We start from the raw sequence: 22,134 nt of genomic DNA on the forward strand, positions 1-22,134 counted from the left end.
CCCTGTCGGGTTGCCAACTTAACTTGCTGATGCCGGACTGCCGCGTCAGCAGCTGATCACAGCCGGGCATCGTGTAGGTATATCAACGTCACGTAGGCTAGATAGAATGTGACGGCGGAGCAATCGAGTACGAGCACAGTGCGTTCTCCCCTCTCTCTTCTCGCAAAGGAGCAGCCGCGGAACGGCATTGATAAAAGAGTACCGGAGTCTGATTATACTACCCCAAGCGTGCTGGGGGGACAGGAGGAAAAAGAGATATTACTCGATAGAGAAGAGGGAGCAAGAAGCCGGGGGGGTGGGTGGGATATGGAACCGCCCATGGAACCGCCCCCTACGAAAAACTCTCTCCCATCACTGCCCGCCGGCAGCCGGAGGTAGGTGCCTGTATCTATCTAAGTACCTAGGTACATGGGGAAGGTAGGTACCTAAGGTATAGGAGGGATGGAAACCCGAGGTAGGCAAATACCTGTAGAGAGCGTAACCTCGTGGCCGGCGAACCTCGTGTAGTCAGGTACAGGTATATATGAGTACATGCATACGATGTCGGTAGGTACCTTTGCAGACACGTGCGTGTTGAAGCTTCACGAGTACCTGCCCACCAGTACACATGCAGCCGTGCGCTAGTAGATTAGGTAATCCTTGAGGCAATCTTCAATGTGCCGGGTTTAGATGGGAGCGTCGAGGGCGAACGAAGACGGGTGCGCCGTTATACCCGTGTGCGTATCCCTGCCCGGCACTGGACGCCATCCCGGTCGCATTTCCACTGACTCATCCGTCAAAATTTTTTCGTCTTCCTTTTCTTCTTCTTCTTCACTTGTCTTGAGACATCCCACGATGTTCATCGGTAAGGCGGGTGGCCGTAGATAGACAGGCCTCCCTTCCGCCCTCCTGACGAATCAACGATGCGCGCCAATCAGAACCCTCGTCGGAGGCGTGAGAGGGAGGGAGGCAGGGTACAACTACAGTCGGACAGGCCAAGCCGCCGCATGTGATTCAGCAATTCTCCCCTGCGGCTCTGCCGTATGGCTTGTTCCACTACCGGGGCTCGATATGAAAGGCCTGCCGGTGTGCCTCAACCTCCGAAGTCCCATCTCGAAACGCAATCTTCCCAGCGCAACCACTCACCACCGCCAGATTAGCCCCCCCCGCCGATCCGCGACGCAGCCAGACAAACGCTCGCGGTGACAGGCCGACTGCCAGATGCCCTCGACGATGGCAAACGTCAATCCGCATCCCAGTTATCGCGGTATCGAAGTATGGGAAGCGATGTGCGTACCTCCCTCTCTCTCTCTCTTCCTCCTTCTTCCGTCTGCTTCTTCTCCGCCCGTCTCACCCCAACATCGCATTTCGTGGCATTCTGTAGCATCCGCGATATTTCACCTAGGTATGGCATGACGTGGTAGGCATGCTATGGTGGTGATTAAAGGCATATCTGCTATCTGTGCCACTCAGGGCATTTGTCTTCTCGCATCATCGTGGATCTGTCCCACTCTGCACGACCGTCTTTCCTGCGCCAGGGTAGGTCCGGGCATCACGGTACGAGCTGCGATAAGAGCTACGAGACCTACTAATGCCGTCTGTTCCTATTCCTGCCTTGTTCCTGGTCAGTGCTCCACCCCGAGCAGATGTCGAGTCTCCTATCCATCGCGGTCTGGATCGACCCAACCTGCCAGGGGTCGCGGTCGCGGTTGGCCCTTTTTTTGTCCCTTGGGTCAGGCTTTTTTTTTTCTTCTTCTCTCTGTTTTTTTTTTTTACTGTCCCTCCCCAACCAAGCCTCCTATCCTCCCGCTCCTCGCGATGTATTGCTGCTGGTTCTGCCGCTGCTTCAAGGCTGTAGTGGGGCCAGTCGTGACCAAATGCCAGTAAGAGGAAACGAGAGCGGACAGAGCATGTATGGATGGGATAGAAGAAGAAGACGGGTGTGTGACCCTATCTCGCTAGCCGCTAAACGAGCGGGATGACACCTCGCGGAGGCGAGACATTGTTGGTAGTCGCTAAGAGGAACATTGGTGTTGCCGTTATTCTGATATGTAGCTACTGGTGTTTTTGTCGCGGTCGCCGCTTGTCGTCGCCGTTAGATGGGAGGAGTAACGTGGTGTCCTGGCTATCAACAACCAGCGCAACGCGATGGAAAGAGGCAATTTGACAATTGCACCTCCCCGCCTCTCCCTCTCCCTCTCCCTCTCCCCCCCTCTCTCTATACCATCGCTGAAACCAGGCAACACTCTATTTACATGCAATCTACAACACATCTACGTCCGTGGATACGTCCATCCACCCCATCTGGCCATCTACATCCAACAAGATCGGGCCGTTATCACCACCCTCTGTGTGTGGTGCCTGGCCCACCTGGTTGTGACCCATTTTCTTAAATTTTTTTTTCTTTCCAATCTAGCCTACGTACCTGGCAGGGCCCGTCGTCGTCTTGTGCGCGACCCAGGTAATCTACCTATATCGTACCTTCGTTCTGCCTTCATCCACACCCTCCAATCCACCCTACCTTAGGAGGAGGTAGGTATGCATACTCGCATGTACTCGATGTATGTATAGTACATCAGAGGTAGGTCGGTAAGGTAGGTATATATATCTTATACGTATTCATATATCCTTGCCTGCCTCTACCTACTTGCTTCTGCCATTGGAACTGACCTCCTGTGGTACCTAGCATCCTCCCTGACTGCTAACCCTTCATACCTCTTCAAATCCCAGCATCTTGCGTGCTCTCTCTCAAACGTACACCCCCCTTTTCTCTCCCCCCCCCTCCACCTTATGCTACATATACGTACATGTGAATACGTCTGCCTACATGAGGCATGTTCTTCGTCTGTCTCCTCTATCTAACGTGTTATGTACATAGGTACCCACCGGACACCCGCCGACTGAACCCGTCCCCTTCAGCTCGCCTCCCCCTTTGCACCAGTTGCTGCCGGGCCCCGGAACCTCGTCCTGGAGCTCGCCCAGAGCTCGCCGATCAGTCTGAGCTGACCCATCAAAGTTGGTTAAATTCTGGGCCGCCCTCCTCGCCGTTACCTTCGCCTGCACACTTAAGATTTCTCTCAGTTTGACAGAAAGGATACTTCTCATTCGGTAAATAACATCGGAGTCGTGGTGCTTGCACTGTCTTGGCTGGCCTTCGTTCTTGTCTTCCTTCTCGCCTTCGCTTGTTCGTCGATATATCAGTGCATATACCTGCCTACCTACGCCATACTACCTCGTACACATCATACCGACACACACACCTTGTACCAGGACACAGGATACAGGACCTGCCTGCCCATCCCCCAACCACAGTCGGCCCAGGGCCTAGGTCGACTGCTCGAGGTCCCAGCCCGTCTGTCTCATGTCCACCTGACCTTGCCGATTTGCGAGCTACCATTTCTCATCTGGCCTTCCACCTTCTCCATAAGAAGCCGCAGGGTTTCGTTAGTTCCGCCGGCGGCTGCTGTCCTTGGTGGCTAATTTCGCATTACTTATCTAGGGGCTCCTCTCTTTGTCTCTTTCCTCTTGAGAACCTCTTCCCCTCCTAGTTTTCTTTACTTCTCGCATTCTCTCGTCTCCTATATCTTTATTGCCTGGTGTCTCCGTTCGGCCAAATATATTCATTACAGCCGCTACTACCCGGTCGGCATGGACAACATTCCAGAGACCCCCCCGAACGATGCCAGTGCTGCCTCCACCCCTCCCGCCGAGGAACCCCAGAGCCCGGCGCTGCCTCCTGATATTGCTGCCGGGACGAGGAAAGAGAAAGGTCGTGTACGCTTCAACAGTGTCGCCGGATTTGGACCCCCTCCCTTCCTGGACTTGAGGATCTCGCCGGGCAATGCGTCACCCAACGATGGATCTTATATCCCTTCCAAGCCAAGGCCTTCGGTGCTGCGTGGGAATTCCTATAACTCGGTGACTAGTATCCCCGAGTCGATCAACGACGACCAATTCGCCTCCGAGAAGGCGATGTCGGCCTATGCTGCCCAGGAACGTGCCCAGCAGGTGGCGGCTGCCACCCTGCAATACTCCCAATCTGCCCCCGGATCGACGAGGACATCTGTAGACTCGGAGGCCGAGACAGTGAACAGTGGCGGCGATATCCTTCCGGGTCTTAATAACAACATACCTCTCGACGACTACACCCTGAACCAGGATGCCAACGCCGGAACTCCCGCGGCCGCGCAGAAGGTCATGTCGGACGAGCGGGCGGCGAAAGAGGAGGCATATAACCTCGTCCGATCACACACGCAAAGACAAAACCAGGGGGCGTACCCGACGGCGACGCCCAATACCGCGCTGAGTTCGGGCCAGCTTACGCCGGTCGGGGGACATATCCACGAGCTCTACGTGCCGCGACCAGCGGAATACCGCCCGAGTGTTTTGTCGAACTTGCTGAAGCTGTACAAACCACCCGACGCGTCCTCTCCCAGTTACCCACATAGTCGGAAGTCCGAACAAGGAAGTGAGTTCACCACTCCCGGCTCGTCTGGCGCTACCACGCCAAATCGGCGGAAGTGGTACGAGAAGAACCGCTCGTCGGATACGTTGGCCAATTTGGTGGAAGCATCCGCACGTCTTGCCAATGCTAGCGTCAATGGATCCGCGCCGAAAGGGAAGCGGCCAAAGCCCAGGCGGAGTCCTAGTTCCCGGTTCATGAGCTTCACCCGGTCGCGAGACGAAGAAATCCGCATCACTATGCATATCGCGGAGACGTTAACTCGCCAGAAGTACATCATACAGATGTGCAAGGCGCTCATGCTGTACGGCGCTCCGACGCATCGTCTGGAGGAGTACTTGAGGATGACGGCGAACGTTCTCGAGATCGACGGCCAGTTTCTTTACTTGCCTGGCTGCATGATCATCTCCTTCGACGACCGGTCTACCCATACCACGGAGGTGAAGATCGTTCGCATGACCCAAGGGATCGATCTCGGCAAGCTAAGGGACGTTCACGAGATATACAAATTGGTACTCCACGACAAGATAGATCTTGAGGAAGCCATCGAGTCACTGTCGAGAGTGATGAATATGAAGGACAAGTTTCATCCGTGGTTGAGGGTCCTGGGCTTTGGCTTAGCAAGCGCGGCGGTCGCCCCGTTCGCCTTTGAAGGCCAATTGATCGACCTACCCATGTGCTTCATCTTGGGGTGTCTTGTCGGCACCCTACAGATCATCGTCGCCCCGAGATCGGATCTGTACAACAATGTGTTCGAGATTTCCGCCGCCGTGTTGACGAGCTTCTTGAGTAGGGCCGTCGGAAGTATTGGGGGGGGGACTCTGTTCTGCTTCTCGGCTCTAGCTCAGAGTTCAATCGCCCTTATTCTTCCTGGCTGGTTTGTCTGTAAGTATACGAGTCCGATACCCCCCTCGATTTTACTTCCCGAAGCTGACGGATCTTTTTTTTTTTTTCCCTCCTTCCAGTATGTTCCGCCCTCGAGCTGCAATCTCGGGCCTTGGTACCGGGGTCTATCCGCATGGTATATGCTATAATCTACTCGCTATTCCTAGGTTTCGGTATCACGGTGGGAACAGCACTCTACGGCCTCATGGATAGCCACGCCACCTCTGCGACCACTTGCTCGAATCCCATACCGACGTACTACCGCTTCTTTTTCGTGCCGCTCTTCACCATAAGCCTTGCCTTCGTGAACCAATCAAAGTGGAAGCAGATGCCGGCAATGGTTATCATCGCATTCGCCGGATATATCGTCAACTTTTTCAGCTCCCCCAAGTTCCGCGCTAGCCCACAGATAGCCAATACCCTGGGCGCTTTCACCGTCGGCGTTTTGGCCAACCTATACTCGAGGCTACGACACGGTGTGGCTGCTGCTGCCCTGTTACCTGCCATATTCGTACAGGTTCCCAGCGGTCTAGCAGCAACAGGTAGCCTGCTTAGTGGGTTGAGCACCGCAAACGAGCTCAATAATTCGACCGAAGTCGTGAACGGAACAAGCACAGTACGTTTACAAGCGATTAACCCCCCCGCCCCATGCTTTTAACTCCAATTTTCTTTCTCGCTGCCCCCCTCGAAGTGTCGAATATACAGCTGATAATATGTCAACGTAGGTCACCATCGATAGCGGGCAATCGCTGGATACGATCGTATTCAATGTGGCAGCCTCTATGATCCAGATCGCCATCGGTATCACTGTAGGCCTGTTCCTGAGCTCGTTGATTGTTTACCCACTTGGAAAACGCCGCAGTGGGCTTTGGACCCTCTGAGGTTGTTCATCATTTGGCTCGCCATGGTCGTCGTCACTTCGGAATTTAGGGCGTTGGTGTCACAAAAAAAAGGGGGCCCGGCACAGATGAGCGAGCAGGCAATGCTTTTACTATTCGGGAGGTTTTTTTTCTCTGTCCAAGATAGTTGTCAAGCTGTACGTGATAGAATTAGATGCATGGGGGACTGCATATAGAGAGGTTGCATGTATAGAGGGTTATGCGGAGGAAAGCAGCCTCGCGGCCGGAGGCACCAGCTGGAAACGGTTGCAAGGAATCCCTCCCCCTACCGACACAGCGACGGTCAACCAGTTATGAAATGCCAGCATATGCATCGGCGTCAAGGCTTTCCTGTTACCCCAAAACCGGCACTTTCTTTTCCCTCCGTTTTGCTCTATATGACCACATAGTCGTCTCAGCAGTCCATAGTTACGAGCTCACGAGAAACGACGTTACGAGGCATAGCTGGTGAAGAAGGGGACCAAGAATAGAGGTGATTTCGTCGATATTACGAAAGCCTAACCACTAACTTGAGATTCACACACGAAACATCACGCTCTCTTCCCAATCTCGGGGGTTGGTTTATCCTGACGCTATTGTTTGCCACGCGTCTGCTGTCGTGGCCTGCGTTTTGCATACTACTTTAGCTCGTATCCTGGGGCGCGTTCCCCCTGTAGACTCGACTGGAAGCAGTGTATACACGCGTATACCTGCGCTCACAGTGGTAGGCCGTCTAGGTAGGGTAGGTTGTTTCTACTGTCTTCACCCCATATACGCCCGCCTAGGTTGCCTCAAGGACCCAAACTACCCACTTCAGGGTACCTAGTAATATACCTCAAGCACGTAAGTTTCCGAGACCCAACCCGGCGGTTCTAAACTCCCTTACCCTCAAGGTTTTCGCGTGGCGTAAATTTAGAGGTATGTGTATGGATATCTCTATCTCTCTCCCCTGTCGAGCGAAACACGCCCCAAGTTAGCTAAATGTGTATAAATAGTTACAACACCCACCCTCCCTTCCGTCCTCGCTCCGAGACACTAACTTACGAAAAGTGGGAATTATTACCACCTTTTCCTTTCCCAACTTGATGACGTGCATTATCAAAACCCGGGCCTACCGGGGCAGTTATGTGAACCGGCCCAAGTCTCTTCACACTGGCTCCCCAGCGGCGTATGTCTGATAGAACAGCCTGACGTATCCTTTATCCCATAGCCCCGTAGGCACGCACATGTACGCATCTCTACATGTATGTACATACGTACGTGACCCAGACCCTGTGCACTACGTCGTGACATCACCCGATGGCACATCATCACGGCCGCCGCCCGTAGCCTTGACTCAAAACTCGGCAATACTTACATAACGGCAATGTCAAAGGGCGGATACGGCCAAGGTGACGCCGAGTAAAGCGTAGTTAGGTTGGGTGCGTGAGTGCCGCCCCGGGCGCAGCACAGCTCGCATACCCATGCCTACAACCTCGCTGTGTAGACAACATACTATGTCGTACGTATTTGCCGGCACATTCCCTGCTTATCCATATTCTCGGGGAAGCTAGGGAGGTAGCCAAGCTGAGCTACCCAAGCTCTGTGCGAGCTAGCCTTATACTGTCCTACGCCCTAGGCCCAACTCTCTGCTCGCTCCCACTCTACTACGGTAGGTCCCTGGTATGCCCTGGTGCGCTAGTACCGTAGGCAGCATTATCTTGCTGAACTCCGTAGGGTTAGGCACCTGAGGTAGGGAGTTCGGTAAGGTAGATGGCCCCTAGCTTCGATCGATCCGCGCGTCCCAGATCGTCTTCGTACTAAATCCACTAGTTAACGAGAGGTGCTGCCCTTATCTTGCGTTTGTCCTGATTCTTCTCTCTCTTCTTCCATTCCTCGGAATCCGCAGTAAGCAACCCTGCTAGCATATGCACACACATATGTTAAAGGTGTATATACGTACACTATATATGCACTCTAACTACCTATATATGCACACGTCCACTCATTTTATTTCCGGGACCTCTCGTGTTTCGTTACGCCGCGCCGCCTTATGCAATGCCATGCCGTGGCGATCTGTCCATTACTTACCTACGTACGACCGGGCCATTCCATTAATATATTACCGCATGTGTCACTACCCGCGGGTTTCGTAAACCACACCAGCAGGAGACGATGGCGAAACCCAAATGAACTCAACAAGGGGGGAGGGGGGGGTGGTTAGTATCGCCCAATGGCTGGAAACTAGGTAACTAACTACCTACCAAGGGTCTATATAGATGGAGTATGGGGCGGCAATAAGACATGAGGTGGAGGAGAAGCTCATTCAATCTGTCTTCAACAATAATGCATTCTATTACATATCATCATCTACCGCAGTGCGACGTAAGTGGGGCTAGCCGAAGGGCCTCGAAAGGGGAAATTCGGTTATCAATTTATCGAGACTGATAGACGACATGCCGTCTTCGTTTTGTGATGGGCATATGTGCGTGTCACTTTTTATGGAGGAGCGGAGGGGCTGATTGGGAGAAGCAGTCGAATCCCACAGGGGATAGACGACGGATCTTCTTCTACCAACCGAGTCTCGTGGTCTAGTCTGGCCTGGCCACGTCAAATGGCGGCCACTCACTTTGTCTCGACTCTCGAGTATCCCGCAGAACGCGTAACTGGTGATGGCTGTCTGTATCGGTGATGATTCTCTTTTTGCGAGGTGGGAGTGAAAGGACGAGGTGCGTACCACGTCGTAGAGAGCCTCTGGTCGTAGAGAATGAGAGCCGCCGGGGACGCGACAGTAAACCCTCTCAGCGGCACGCGCAGCCAGCGAATCCACGCAGGTCCGTAGTCTGCCAATAATCATAGATCGTCACGCAAGGGATGAGCCGCCACGGGTCGGGATTTTCGGTACTTGTCTCCTCGTAACCGTACGGAGCCCGGCTGATCACCGCATCTCAACCAAAGAAGAAGAAGAAAAAAAAAACACCCGCGTGGTTTCTAGAGAGGGTGTGCAGATCCCCCTCTCACGTATCTAGATATCTTTCATCGCATTTTCTTTCTTTTGCAAGATCGCCCATGGCAATTTCCGATGGGATAGAGGAAACGGGCGATGATTTGCAACACCAACTACCATCACTACGCTACGACTGCCTATCAGTGCTACCTACCACCACCACCACCACCAAAAACTGCCCGCACCACACACTCTTCCCGTCTCCTGACCACCTACATGAGTAAGTCGATGAAGATCCGGCCCTGAAGCACGCGGGTCGTAGCTTGCGAGCAGGGGACGGGGTGGCGGTCCCGAAGTAGCTGGTTGCTCCGCGGGAGGGGGGAAGGTATGCGGACGAGATAAACTGTCAGACAGTCGAGACAGACGGGTCGGTGCAGAAGAGAACCTCTGTCGATCGCCAGCGGACAGGCCAAGGTTGAAGCGTCCCAGACACCTACATAGGTACGTACAATATGTTGATATGCGGTGTAATCTACGAGGCCTGTGATATGCCGTGACCATGTCTTGTCTGCACATATGTATGTATGTAATATGTGTCTGTATGTGTGTGCATGGATCATGGATGGATGCGTGCTTGTATGTACAGACGGTAATCCTGCCTCGACCCCTGCTCATCCCCTCCCCCTTGTCGCTCGCCAGATCGCTCAGATTTCGCGCCCAACGGATGGATATGGATTGCTAGCGTACCAGTTAGGCAGAGCTCTAGTTATGTAGGTAGGTAGGTATGTCCCCTGCTACTCTCCCTGTTCCCGCGGTCTGATGAACCACATGCCGGCCGACGACGGCCATCCCCTTTATCCCGACCCCTGCCCCTACCGCCAACTCCCCCCCGGTCCCAATCCAGCCGCACGGGTATGCCGCCGCGCGCGTTCCGCCCACGCGCTCCGTGGCGCACGATAAGAAAAGAAGGTGGACGATGGCGTCTTTTTGACGGCTAGTCAGGTCCATCATCCTGCAGGCCCTACGGGGACTCGCCAAACCCACATAACGCAAGCCAGCCAGCTCAGCTCAGCCCCCCCACGCTATCAGTTCGAAAAACAGGAAGAGAAGGAAAATTCAAAGAGATCGCTCGGGAAGCCGAAAGGAGGCAATGCAGAGGAGGGGACGAGCGGGGGGGGTTGAGAGGCCTCACTCATTCATTCGCGGGTCCTACGTTGGCTGGTCCACACACACCGGATCCATCCCGAGCTCTCGCTCACTCTCTAGGAGCCGCAGCGCATCGTATCGTCCTGTTTTTTTTTTCTTCTTCTCTCTCCCTTTCGAAGCAAATCCGGGCGCGACGAGCGAGCACGTGAAAGTCGACAGCAGCTGTGACACGCTACGCAACCCGAGCGACAGGGTCATAGGCTCGTCGTGCGCCGAGCGAAAAGGTGACGCCGCCAAATGAAGCGGTCAAGCTCTCGGTCCCCATCCCCCCCTTCCCTAACCCAGAATAAGACGACGATTGCTCTCAGCGTTGCGTGCGTACAGGCGTGCGTAGTGGCCACTTGGCAAGATGATATTCGGCATTCCAGGTCCTTCTAGAACCTCTTACTCGGCTGCTCTCGGAACGGGCTCGCAGCACGGCGTGATGCCTTGGCGAAAAGCGAAGCGACAAGGAACGAGAGACGCAAAGATTCACGATCACGATTCACGATCGCGATCCCCGTCCTTCTCTGGCCTTGCCCATTATCGGTCCGGCTCTGGTCATTTCAGCCAGGGGGATCGAGAATTTCTCATCTACGAAAGAGAGAGAATATGAAGGAAGAAAAAAAGGATCGCCGTATAATGCCTGCGCATCGCGGTGGGATTCCAATCGATGGCACTTTCGTTTCCCATCAGACCCCGTAGATGCCCCTCTCGCCCCCCCCCCTTCATAGCTCAGATAGGCAAGCCGCCGTCGCCGTCGCACCGGCGCATCCACACACATGGATGTACCTACATGCGTCCGCACACATGCTACGTAGAGACTCGTCTCGATCCTTGGGTCGCATCGCCATTCGGGTATCTACGTCGCGCGGCTTCGAGGATTCCGCAAAGCGCGCGACCAACTAGCCAACGCACATTCTGTTCCGTAGGTTATGTAGGTATGTGCTTGTTAGTGCCGGGCGGACTCGGCAGGCAGGAAAGTCGGGTGAGTAGGATAGCCAGGTGGGTACCAAGAAGAGCAGAGATAATACAAAGGGGGGAAAGGAAATTCGCGTCATCCTGTATCCAGTCTTCACCATCGGAAGATTCCCATCGGGGATCATGACGCGCTCTCAGCGACTGCTACATTGGCCTTACATGTCTATCTAGGTACATACTCATATGTATGTAGCCCTAGCACCCCTGGTCTACCTACTAGGTACCTAGGTAGGTATCTACTATTGCCTACCAATGTAGGTTTACATGTCCATACGTAGATACATACATATTCATAGTATGTATACCTATAGCTATGTAGGAAGGCATTATAAGGCAGGCATATATATGCACCCTTGCGCGAGCAAAGTGAAGGATTCGGGAGGCTAAAAACACCAAGACTCTAAGTCCAGTTTCGGGTAACTAGCGGCGATAGTACCTGATGTACTATACCTATGTAGAAGAGGCCAAGACGCAAAGCTTCAACCTTGCCGCTATTAATAACTGGGAGGGTGGGTATCTCCCGACTGGCCGGCGAGGACGAGGGCGAGGATGAAAAGAGAGAGAGCACGGCCGGTTGGGTTCACCACACGCGTTTCGACAATGTAAGTGCGCAAGCATGTGTGCACGGGTTTTCCACCCATCCATGCTTCGCCCGACCCAGAATTTGCTTAGACGAGATAAGACAGGACCTAGCTAGACCAACCCTCTTGCTCCGCCCAGAGGAGGGGAGAAAGAGGGAAGGGAAAAAAACTTCACACGTAAGGTTCCCCCTACCCCCCTTCCTCCCAACCATCACGATGCCTGCTTACCTGACACGCAAGTCCAACGACGGAAGCTTGGGCGCTAGGGGGTGGGAAAGGAGGGGGGGAGGGGGGGGGTGGGCTTTGTTGGGAAGAACGGATCTAGAACTAGCTACGCTAAGCTGACCACGAGCTTGTCCGTCTGGCTGGCGTGCCTGTCCTACTCACTAGGGTCTTCGATGAAGGGGGCATGCATTATTGATATGGGTATATGTGTGCGCGTATGTACTGTACATACACAATTCATACACGGCCATCTATCCGGAGGGGGGAGAGCGAGGTGGATATGTCGGATATGTATAAACGCTGTCTACTATCACTTGCCCAATTACGTCGCGGGTTGATATCAGCGATCGGCAGAAGCGCAGCTCTCGACTACCAGCTCGGCGCTTCTGCTGCCCCTCTCCTCCCTCCTTTCTCTCTCCCGTGTTTCATGTATCTGGCTGTAGATAGGCTATAGAGCGGCTCGGATGTTGCATAGGCGAGGCCCCGCGTAGTATGCAAACTCTGCGTAGTAATATGCAATAGCGAGTATGTGGTGCGGGATACTTACTATACTAAGGGGTAACTCTCGAGGTAGCTTGTGCGTTGCGAACATTCGGTAGAATAAGGAAAGACGCGTAGCAGAGCCAGTTATCGATCGATCGATTGATCGAGTTAACTCACTAACTTCCTATAGAGGTTGAGAACTCAGAAGTGGGCGTCGTTGTAGGCAGCTATGCACGTAGGCAACGGCATAGTTAGAATTTGTAAGCCGTTGAGCCATGTTCGCAACATAACTAGGAGTTCTTGTGTAAGAGAAGCGAAGAAGGCTATAGTTGCCTAACCTAGAAATTACCATGACCAAAAGCGACGGACAACTACACTGTTTCGTCGGCATCGTATACCCTGTACCGCACTAATCACTTGTCCCGGCGCTGAAAGCATGCTGCTGCTACTGGTCTCTCTCTATGTAACTATAGGGCGACGTGGATGACAGTGTAGACCAATATATACTCCGGTAACACAGCCGCAAAGTCTTGTGCCCTAGAAGAGAGGCAGGTGAGCCAGGCAGGCCATACGTGACGTCGGCACGGTACCACACATGACGCTATAAGACTATCGTCGAGAGGCACGTAGCCTTGCACGCGACAGTTGTTGGAACGGGGACCTCGGCACGCGTACATGTAGGCAAGAAAGGATGCATACATAGTCTTGCTTCGTGCGATCGCTACACCGCAGGTAAACGCGGAGGGCGCCGTGCTCCTGTGCATACGTAGTTGAACAGACGAGGCCAGCCGGCCAACCGCAGACTCCATACGTCCGACGACATGCGTACGAGACACCTAGGACACCTGACTCATAACAAAGGCAAGAAGGAAACAGAGAGAAACGTTGCTGTTATAGCAAGTCGTCGCTCGAAAGCCTACTCGATCTCGATGGCTTCTCACGTCGTGCCCCCAGCGTCCTCCTGTGCGCCGACATTGCCCAGCGGCAGTGATCCCTCGCCGGCCTAGTCGCCGGCGGGGATGAGCTGGGGGTATGGTCTGCGGCTTCGAAAACCAAGGCCCATACGGCCGTACCGAGCTGGCCAGTAGTCAGAGGCTTAGAGGTGCGAGTTTCCTACGACTGGTCATCGCCGCTCTCGCCGTTGACCGGCGAGCAGCCCATCGTGGAACCCGACGACGTCTTACGATCTCGATGTCGGCGGGGAGATCAGGCTTAGCAGCGTCGAGGCGAACGACAGGCCGCCGGGGAGGGTTGGAAGCTAGGGAGGCATCCTGCGGCGGCGGCGGGTTACGAGTGGCCTCGCTTCCTGCTTGCCTTCCCGATCTCGAAAGGGCCACGCGATCTACGGCGTCATGGTAGAGGCGGGCCGTGGCGCCTCGTGGTGCAGGGTCGCACCACGTCGCCTTCTATTGCCGTTATATACAATTTTCGGTAGTTATAAGTATAAGACGAGCTCAGATGCTTGCGGTGAGGTCGCCTGTTTGCCCCTATCCGCCCTTTGCTGAAGCGTCTCTCGTATAATACGGATATATCAGCTACGGCTCTATATTCCAAGGTAATCTCCGCTTACATGGTTTGCACCTTTTTGGAAGAATGCTAACTTGCTATTTGCTTGTTGATGTCGGGGGCACAATGCTCGACAAGACCCCTTCGACTTCATCCGCCGTGAGAATCGTGTCCTTCGACATCAGCAAGAAGCAGTCATCACACATGGGTACCAAGGGTCGACGACAGAGGAGGGTTGGACGAGAGTACACATCTATGGCATTATGGCCACATTGAGGAATTGGATGTTGTCCGGGTTTTTACATTTCTTCCTCCCATGTTCCTTATGTTGGATGTCTGTCTGTCGTCGGGTAGTGGGTGGGAATCTGTGCCTTCGTTGGATAGGGGGTTGTCTGGTCACCACAATGGGACATACCCCTGGAGTAATAAATTAAGTGTACGCTAGAAATATTGCGAGTAATAGCGCTGGGGAGCAATGGGACCGCGAAGCGCTCAAGGACCACACTATACGAGGATAAACGCCTATATCCGAAGGCCAAATAAGGGAACAGGGAAAGGTCTAAGCTGAATGAGTTGTCGTTTGGAAGGAGGCTAGTTCGCGTGGGCTAATGGTAAACGAACAGAGGGGAAGGCAATGGCGTCGAAAGCTTCAAGTAATAATGGCGATGCCAAAGCAGCGCGGAAATGGGTAGATAATATGTGTTGTGTGTTGACAGTGAATACGCTCTATGTGTCTTAGTTAAGAAAGTGAAGCATATCCAGCTGAAATTGATATCGACATCAAGGACAACAGGGTCGGGATAACTAGTGGTACATCTAAGAAGAATCTTGACTCAACTGTTCTGGCTTTCCTAGTGTGCAATTCCTTTAAAGCCTTTGACTTCTACCTCACACATAATATGAAACAGATTGAGACAAGCACTAAGACTAGCAGGTTAAGCATTCTACTTTCTTCTAGTAAACGGCCGTGGGATTTGTAGTTCTGTAGAGCAATAAGTATCTTCAACCCGAAGACCCCTAAGATGACATACCATCCATTAGACCGTTGAGCTTTCCGCTAGCATTACCTAGTAGACGTGCAGCTCTCATACACAACACATGGCCTCTTCATATACAGCACTGTGTTTACTCATCACTGGGGCTAATTTGTGGCATCTTTCGGATGCCTAATTCTTAATTCATACGGGTCTCAATCCCAACCGTCGGTTCTCAATAAATCATCTCTCGATAACACCAACGAACTTCTCTCCCAACAGCACGCTCTAGGACTTTGCAATGGCTAGCTATCGGGGTTAGTGGCATCGGAAAATAAAAAAATAAGCGCGATGGCGAGCCCCAAAGACCCAAGCTTTCACTTCTTAATACTTCCGTTAACAGGCTAATAACGAAGGAGCAGTTCGCCTGAAAAGCTCACAACATAGACAACCGAACAAAATACCTCGGCTACTCGGCCATTGAGAAACGCAACTCTCAAACCTAGTCAGGACCCTCACTTAACAGACTCGGCTCTTTATTTTTAACCGGTGGATGTTTCGGATGAAGCTTCATGTGTTACCGGATTCCCTTGTTATCCCACCACCAGGAGGACGTCCAGATGCCATCACATGAGTCTACCGAATGGAACCCATACCGTTACTAGGTTGTATAAACCTCAATACCACAAGGGGTATCGTCGGGACAGATCGTCCCCACGTCGATCTTCTCGTTGGTTCTTGTCCATAGGCTAAAGTAGGGAGAGCAATACCCAGTGTTCTATTAAAGCCCTACCGCTCACTACCGTCGAGACCGAGTCCGTGCCGTCCAGGCGGAGGGGAGGGACGTCCTCGAGAAATCTCTAGCGTTGAGACACTGACATGAATAGAGAGAATGCCCGCCCTTATCGCTGAGCACAACGGACCTAAAGTTTCCCAGAGCACATACCGCAGTATACGATCGCCACGTTCAAGTGTACCATCAGCATTCCTGCTAGCCACTACAGGCGAACATACGTTTACGCGGTAGCTGATTGGGCACGGAGCACTCTCCAGGTAGCAATTGTGACGGTGCCTGCGAGGAAAGCTGCCAGGATTTGGGGTGAGGGCGACATGTTGCGAGCAAGGGGGGCGCGATCGGCATGTCACCTCGAGCGTTGCGTCGAGGAGAGCCGGGCTCGTCGCAGTTGCCGGCGCAGACCACTCTACGCCGGTCACTGTCTTATATATGAAGTCGCTGCACCTTTGAGATAGCTCTGCTTTCCCGGTTGGCAACGTCTTTCCGTCCCAGCCGTGGCCGACCAATGTCCACCCTAGGCAAGTCACATTCGCCGGCCGCAGCAGCGCTCATCACACTGTAGCATCGCCGCCGCCGTCGTCGTCGTCGCCATGTCCATTAAACCCGTTTAACGAACGGAATAGCCTTTCTTCCCCTTCTTCCTCCTCCTCCTCCGCCGCCCCCCCCCCCGCCTTCCTCTCCTCTTGTCTTTCCCTGGCCGTGACGCGTACACCAACGTGTCAGTTACATCGATGCAGAAGTGGACGACGAAGGAAGCGCTATCTGCCGTATGCAATTCACACGGCGCGAAGCGTCTGCACGCTAGACGGGACGGGGGCGGCCTCACAGCATACCTACATGCGTTGCGCGAACGCCTTTTCCTCCCCCCCCCTCGCCACCCGGCAGACGGCACAGCCATATCACCATCACCAGCATCCTATCATCACATGTGCGCTCTCCTGCTCGACCGGCGGGAATAACACGCTCCGCAGAGCATTGCTCGCCCGCCGCTAGGCCCGCTGCCCGTAGATGGCACGGAGGCCAAAGGGCCCTACCTGCCATGTAACGCGCGTGCATACGTAGCTACCGCATACTCGCCTCGCATAATACCCAGTGGTAGCGCAGCGAAGGTCGAGCAGCGGATGGGCGTGCGTGCCCGGTCTCCTCCCTCGCGCACCCCGCGGACCGGGCGGGGATCGAGTAGGTGATTGGTAATAGGGACGCGCCATGAATACAGCGGTGGAGAGTCGTCTCGCCCTCGCCCCCCCCCCCGGCCCCCGCGTCGTTCCCGGTCTCGTAATCCCTCTCCCTCTCCCTTTCGCCCTCTTGCCTAATCCCGCCGCGGAGGGGGGTAGGTAAGTAGGTAAGGTGGTGAGGGGAGGGGGCATGTAAGCACCAGAGAGCGGGAGAGGAAAAGGGAGAGGAGACATATGCTAGGCAATGTCGCACTCGTCGCAACGCTGAGAGAGAGTCGTCCCTCGGCGCCCTTGTTGGAGTCGCACGGCGTTTTCGAACCAGCCAGTCCCCCCTCCCCTTCTCCCCACGGCACGAGGGCCCTGGAATGCGCGGGCTGGGCGCTGCGTATTAGAAGACGGCGCGGCGTAGCGTGCGGGTCGCGATAGGTCGATTCGTGCAGGGGCGGCGTCGCGCCACGCCCACCCTACTCGCGGGCATTTATGCTCGGAGAATATACGGCCAGCCTGCGTGGTATGTAGCTGGGCAGGTAGGTAGGCGGTGGGAGGAGGGGGCGGCGACCATTTCCTCGGAGCTCCCATCGAGCCAAAGCACCGGGGGAATGGGCCGCTCGTGATTTCGTTGTGCGGATTATGGCCGTACCTACACCGTGGATGCTGTGGATTTCGAAGTAGGAGGCACAGCTTCTCTAGCTACTGTGGGCTAGAGATAGTCTGGTCAGGAAAAATCGATAGTTGTCGATGGTATAGACGTCGTATGTGATAACGTACTTGCTTCTGTTGGGATTCTAGAAGACGTTACTCTAGAGCGCTCTCCATAGAGGAGGTGTGACTGAGGAGTACAGAGTAGGCCAGCCTTCTGACTGGTTACGAGCGGCGGAGGGCAATACACGGGAGCTCCAAGCCGTTCGACGTGATCTTGCGTCGAGGGAATACAGGGCGGTATGAGGTGGCTCATAGTATCCTCAAAACATACACGAACGCCGCTCGGCTTCGGAGTGATTAAGGCTCTCACCCAAAAGATCAGGGCCGCGATACTATGAGGACTTCGGTATGGTGCCCCAGCGCGGCCACTGAAGAGATCTCAATGACCCTGCCGACTGCGCTTCGACGACTCCTGCAATCATAGGGGATCGCGAGACGAGATGTCATCGACCCAGAGTTTAGAAAACCAGGCTAACCTCCTCGCCTAGTATCGAAGCGTCGAGACACTTGACGTTCGTGGCCTGTCGTGCTTCCCGGCGGTGTGGTTCGCGCTAGAGAATACCGACGGGGATGCGGTGCTCTCGACGTTGTCAGACTCGCGCTAGAGAGCAAAACCTGGTAGAGTGTTCTTCTCGCCGGACGAGGCATCCTTACGATGCATTTCGGTGCATATTTTCGGTCGATCGTGTCTTTGGCTCTGTCACTCGCCCACTCGCTCGTTCACTCGCTCTCATGCTCTCTCTTCCTCTCATACATACTCTCGCACACCGTCCTCACATTCCGGACTGATATACTGGAGGGGTAGAATAGCTCGGAATTCGCAGCTAGGTATGTTCAGGTTTACCTAGCCATATCAATTTCTAATACCTAATATAACATTATTACGGAGTCAGTAAGCGGGCTCTAGGCTTTTGTTTCTCATCACTCGCAGACTTCTCGAAGGCATACGTATATATAGGTGTGAAGTTGAGAACCGTGGGGTGGAGAGAGCTCAGGGACGCCAATCAGGTCGACGAATACGCAGATATTGGGGGGAGTGCTCACATTTCAAGGCCCACACGACGGTTTCGAGTGATCACCATCGTCCTATAGACGAGCTTGTCTCCATTCTGTGCGGGCGGCTTTTGGAAATAGGATCTCGACACTCGTCAAATCCACAGTAGATTTCTGCCCACTCTCCGCCTCCCCAACGTCTAGCTCTAAGAAAGTCGAGCAAAGGCATTGTCGTCTATTTGTAAATATTCCCACAAGTCCTTTCCATGTGCAAGGCCCCATCTGCAGATGGAAGATTCGGGAACGCCAACCACGTGGAGGTCGACGGTGTGGTCCTGTGCAGGCCAACCGACGATATCCTAGTTTCTTCAGGGGGTTTTTCTTGGGGGAGGGAGGGAGGGAGGGGCATTCTTGTCATTACTTACTTATTTGGTATTCCGTCTTTGCAGTTAAATCTGCCATTTCCAAGCAGCAGGAATTCTACTCCGACGGGCTTGCGATGGAGTAGTACAGGGGGGATAACATTATTGTACCTAAGCTATTGATAGTGACTCGTATGCCTTCCCAACCGGCCTTCTCTCCCGAGTTCCGCATTCCCATCCCACTGTCGGTAGACTGGATATGGGACCCATCTCATGCAGGGAAAACACAGCCAGACGCTTCGTTGTCTATGCTGGATCGTGTGGATTGGGCGTCACAGTGGGAGATGTTGGCACATGATCCATAGTTCTACGTTCCTATCTGGCCTACGCCCGTATCTTTTGTAGTTATGTCTCGACTACGCTGAACGTGCTGAATAGCTTCTGTTGGCCGGAGTCGAACAGCCTCTCACACGTCTGCGGCGCAGGACACGCCGTCGTCTTGGGTACGACGCCTTAGGCCTAGGTTCGCGGGTAGGCTGCTAGTTCTTCTCGGCGAATTCGTCCCGGAGACATGGGTTTATCTCGCGGCACGATCTTGGCACGGGCTGCTCTTGCGTGCGGCGGGCAACTAGGTGGCATGAGAATAATGGCTACGTCGGATTCTCTCTCTCTCTTCCTCCTCTGGGGCCTCATTAAAATGTCTCTGTGCCTATGTATCGGCGCGTTCCTACGCACGTTCCTGACATGTGAAAGGCGGCATACATGGCGAGCGGCGGGGACGGGGCTGGGTATAGGCAGCATCGAAGTCTGTACTGTGTTTACATGGTACTGTATTTATATAGTATACAGCGCAGTAAGGTGACAGTGTATGTACGAGTAATGGTATAGGTAAGTAGGTGAGTAATATATTACATTAGTTACAATCGCATGAGTGGAGCTGAACAGGAGATGGTATCGAGTTCCTCTAGGGGAACGAACAAGGGAGGATCCTCTATCGCCCGATGCCCCCCCTGGAAACCCTGGCGGGTGCTACATACTAGGGAGTGAGGCTTGTCCATAGGCGGACGAAGTCCGAGGACCTAGGGATGGCTCGGTGTGATAAGGCGTGACGATGATAGCAGCGACGACAACGATGATAATAATAAGTGGCGAACGTGGGCGAGATTGCGGGATCGCTCCCTCGTAATCCGAGACCGAGGCTATCAAATCTTTTTTTATCCATCTAGCTATGTGGAATTTGGGACGAGCGGGTAGCGCGGGCCAATGCATGGCGACATGGCTCTCGATGCTTGCGAATTCGACGGGTAACCTTGCGAGGTGCGTCTTCGAGAGATGCCTCCTTGATTCTCTCCAAACCCGACGCGTAATCCATAGTAAGAGCGCGGACGTCGCAACCTGCCCGACTGCGACGTCTCTATAGCGCGAATCGAGCCAAGCTGTTTGCTGATTCGGACAGATCCTTCTGATCTTCAGTGCATACATGCATATGCCTTACATAGACTCAACTCATACCTACATGTATACCTAACAGGCCTGCCTGCGTATGGAAACGAGACATACCTACCGATATGCGGACGTGCATAGACCGAGTGTCAGCTTGCAAGTCGTTGCTGCACGCCGTCAGGGTGACCAGATACGATATGCGAACTCCAACACCGTCGACCGGTGTAGATTATATCGGGGGCGAGAAGCGGCATTCCTTGGGATACAGGTAGAGTAAAAGTGGACGAGTAAGAGCCATCTCTGTTATCTACGTGACCGCATGCATACTAACGCCTCGAACGTTTTGCTGGGCGAGGTGCGGTCGAATATAGGTAAGCTCGTAGCTGTCGTATCGACGTTGCGCTCCCGGTTACAAAGGCCGGTTACAAAGGCATCTTTTATGCCCCGACGGTGTTACTATCTACATACGCACGCAGTATTTATTGCCCATCCGATCTGATAGGCAGACCGAGTTAGGGTCCATTCTGAATAGCGATTTCGCCGTCGGCCGTCGAACCCCCGGAGCGCGCTGCGGTTAGCATGTCCATACGTCAGATGGGCGTGTATAGAGGGCAGGGAGTTGGTAGACTGTAGGCGCTTTCGCTCCGGGACGGCGGGCGCAGGAAAGTTAAAGCATCAAGCGGATGGGCGGTAGACATCACGATGAGCTCTTCCTCCCGAGATCTAGAGGCAAGAATCAGCGGCGGGACAAGGCGCTAAGCAGACGCAGATAGATCGCTAGGTAGAGCTACCTAGCTAGGTTGAAAGAGCCGATAGTAGACGCAATTCCGATCAGGGATGATATTCGTCAGTTACGCCATGGCCTCTAAAAGAAAGAGAGAGAGCCCAAACCTCCCTTACTTTACGACAGCCTTGGCCACTTTCACATGCCAAAGACAGGGGAGGGGGCTCGAGACGGCGTACGACGTAGTACACCAGCATGTAGGCTGAAGAGGAGCAGCAAAGGAGCATGGGCCCTTCACGTGTACAATACATGATGTCTCCTCTCTCCTCTTGCCGGAAGCCCACTCAGGGTGAGTGGGCTTCGAGTGGCATGTTGTCCCGGTTCGGCGCGCTGTGACACATGTTATCGCCTCGCCTCGCCTCGCCGGCAACGTGCCTCGTAGTATTGTACAGCACAGTATCTACGGGAAATCAACGCCTTGCCTAGAGCGGGCACAAGAGCTCTCTTCGGTCGACAAAAGAAGGAAAAAACCTGAGCAGAGCAGAGGCGGCGGCGACGTCGTCGTCGTCCACCAGCCCTTTTGTAACCAGTGACTTCATTAGTCTATTTACCACCTACGTGGAATGCGTCAACAAGGGCCACTCTTGTCGCTAGCAGCCAACCGAGCATGGGGATGTGATATGATGCGAGTCTTATGTACTATGTATGGGTCCCGCCCCAGCAGCGATGGGTGCCGGATACCTAGGGTAGGCCGGCATAGCCAGCAAGGTGAGGCGGGTTTCTGATAAGTCTAAGATGCCGGGGAGGAGGAGGGGGGCTCAGGAGTGAGATAGAGAAGCACATGCTAAAAAAACAGATACGAGGGTTTGCGCCG

The 22,134-nt window shown here is 53.9% G+C and overlaps 2 protein-coding genes across 2 annotated transcripts; both read left to right on the forward strand.

Moving 5' to 3' along the window:
• Positions 1-1,139: 1,139 nt before the first annotated feature.
• On the forward strand, positions 1,140-1,997 carry GGS23DRAFT_497213 (uncharacterized protein). Its single transcript, XM_051514445.1, has one exon. The coding sequence runs from the start codon at positions 1,411-1,413 to the stop codon at positions 1,864-1,866; it is 456 nt and encodes a 151-aa protein (XP_051373097.1). The 5' UTR covers positions 1,140-1,410; the 3' UTR covers positions 1,867-1,997.
• Positions 1,998-3,356: 1,359 nt separating this feature from the next.
• Positions 3,357-6,316, forward strand: GGS23DRAFT_497202 (DUF1212-domain-containing protein). Its single transcript, XM_051514444.1, has 3 exons — positions 3,357-5,326; positions 5,407-5,942; positions 6,052-6,316. The coding sequence occupies exons 1-3, from the start codon at positions 3,628-3,630 to the stop codon at positions 6,205-6,207; spliced, it is 2,391 nt and encodes a 796-aa protein (XP_051373098.1). The 5' UTR covers positions 3,357-3,627; the 3' UTR covers positions 6,208-6,316.
• The last annotated feature ends 15,818 nt before the right edge of the window (positions 6,317-22,134 follow it).

This window comes from Durotheca rogersii (assembly GCF_024521655.1).
Source record: "Durotheca rogersii strain YMJ 92031201 chromosome Unknown GGS23scaffold_7, whole genome shotgun sequence".
NCBI lineage: Eukaryota > Fungi > Ascomycota > Sordariomycetes > Xylariales > Xylariaceae > Durotheca > Durotheca rogersii.

What these genes read in the sequence shown, in the direction of transcription:
- GGS23DRAFT_497213 (XM_051514445.1), top strand. Translation starts at nt 1,411, where the DNA reads ATGGTGGTGATTAAAGGCATATCTGCTATCTGTGCCACTCAGGGCATT.
- GGS23DRAFT_497202 (XM_051514444.1), top strand. Translation starts at nt 3,628, where the DNA reads ATGGACAACATTCCAGAGACCCCCCCGAACGATGCCAGTGCTGCCTCC. An exon ending in TCTTCCTGGCTGGTTTGTCT is followed by an intron (nt 5,327 to 5,406) that starts GTAAGTATACGA and finishes CCCTCCTTCCAG; the next exon opens with TATGTTCCGCCCTCGAGCTG. An exon ending in TCGTGAACGGAACAAGCACA is followed by an intron (nt 5,943 to 6,051) that starts GTACGTTTACAA and finishes ATGTCAACGTAG; the next exon opens with GTCACCATCGATAGCGGGCA.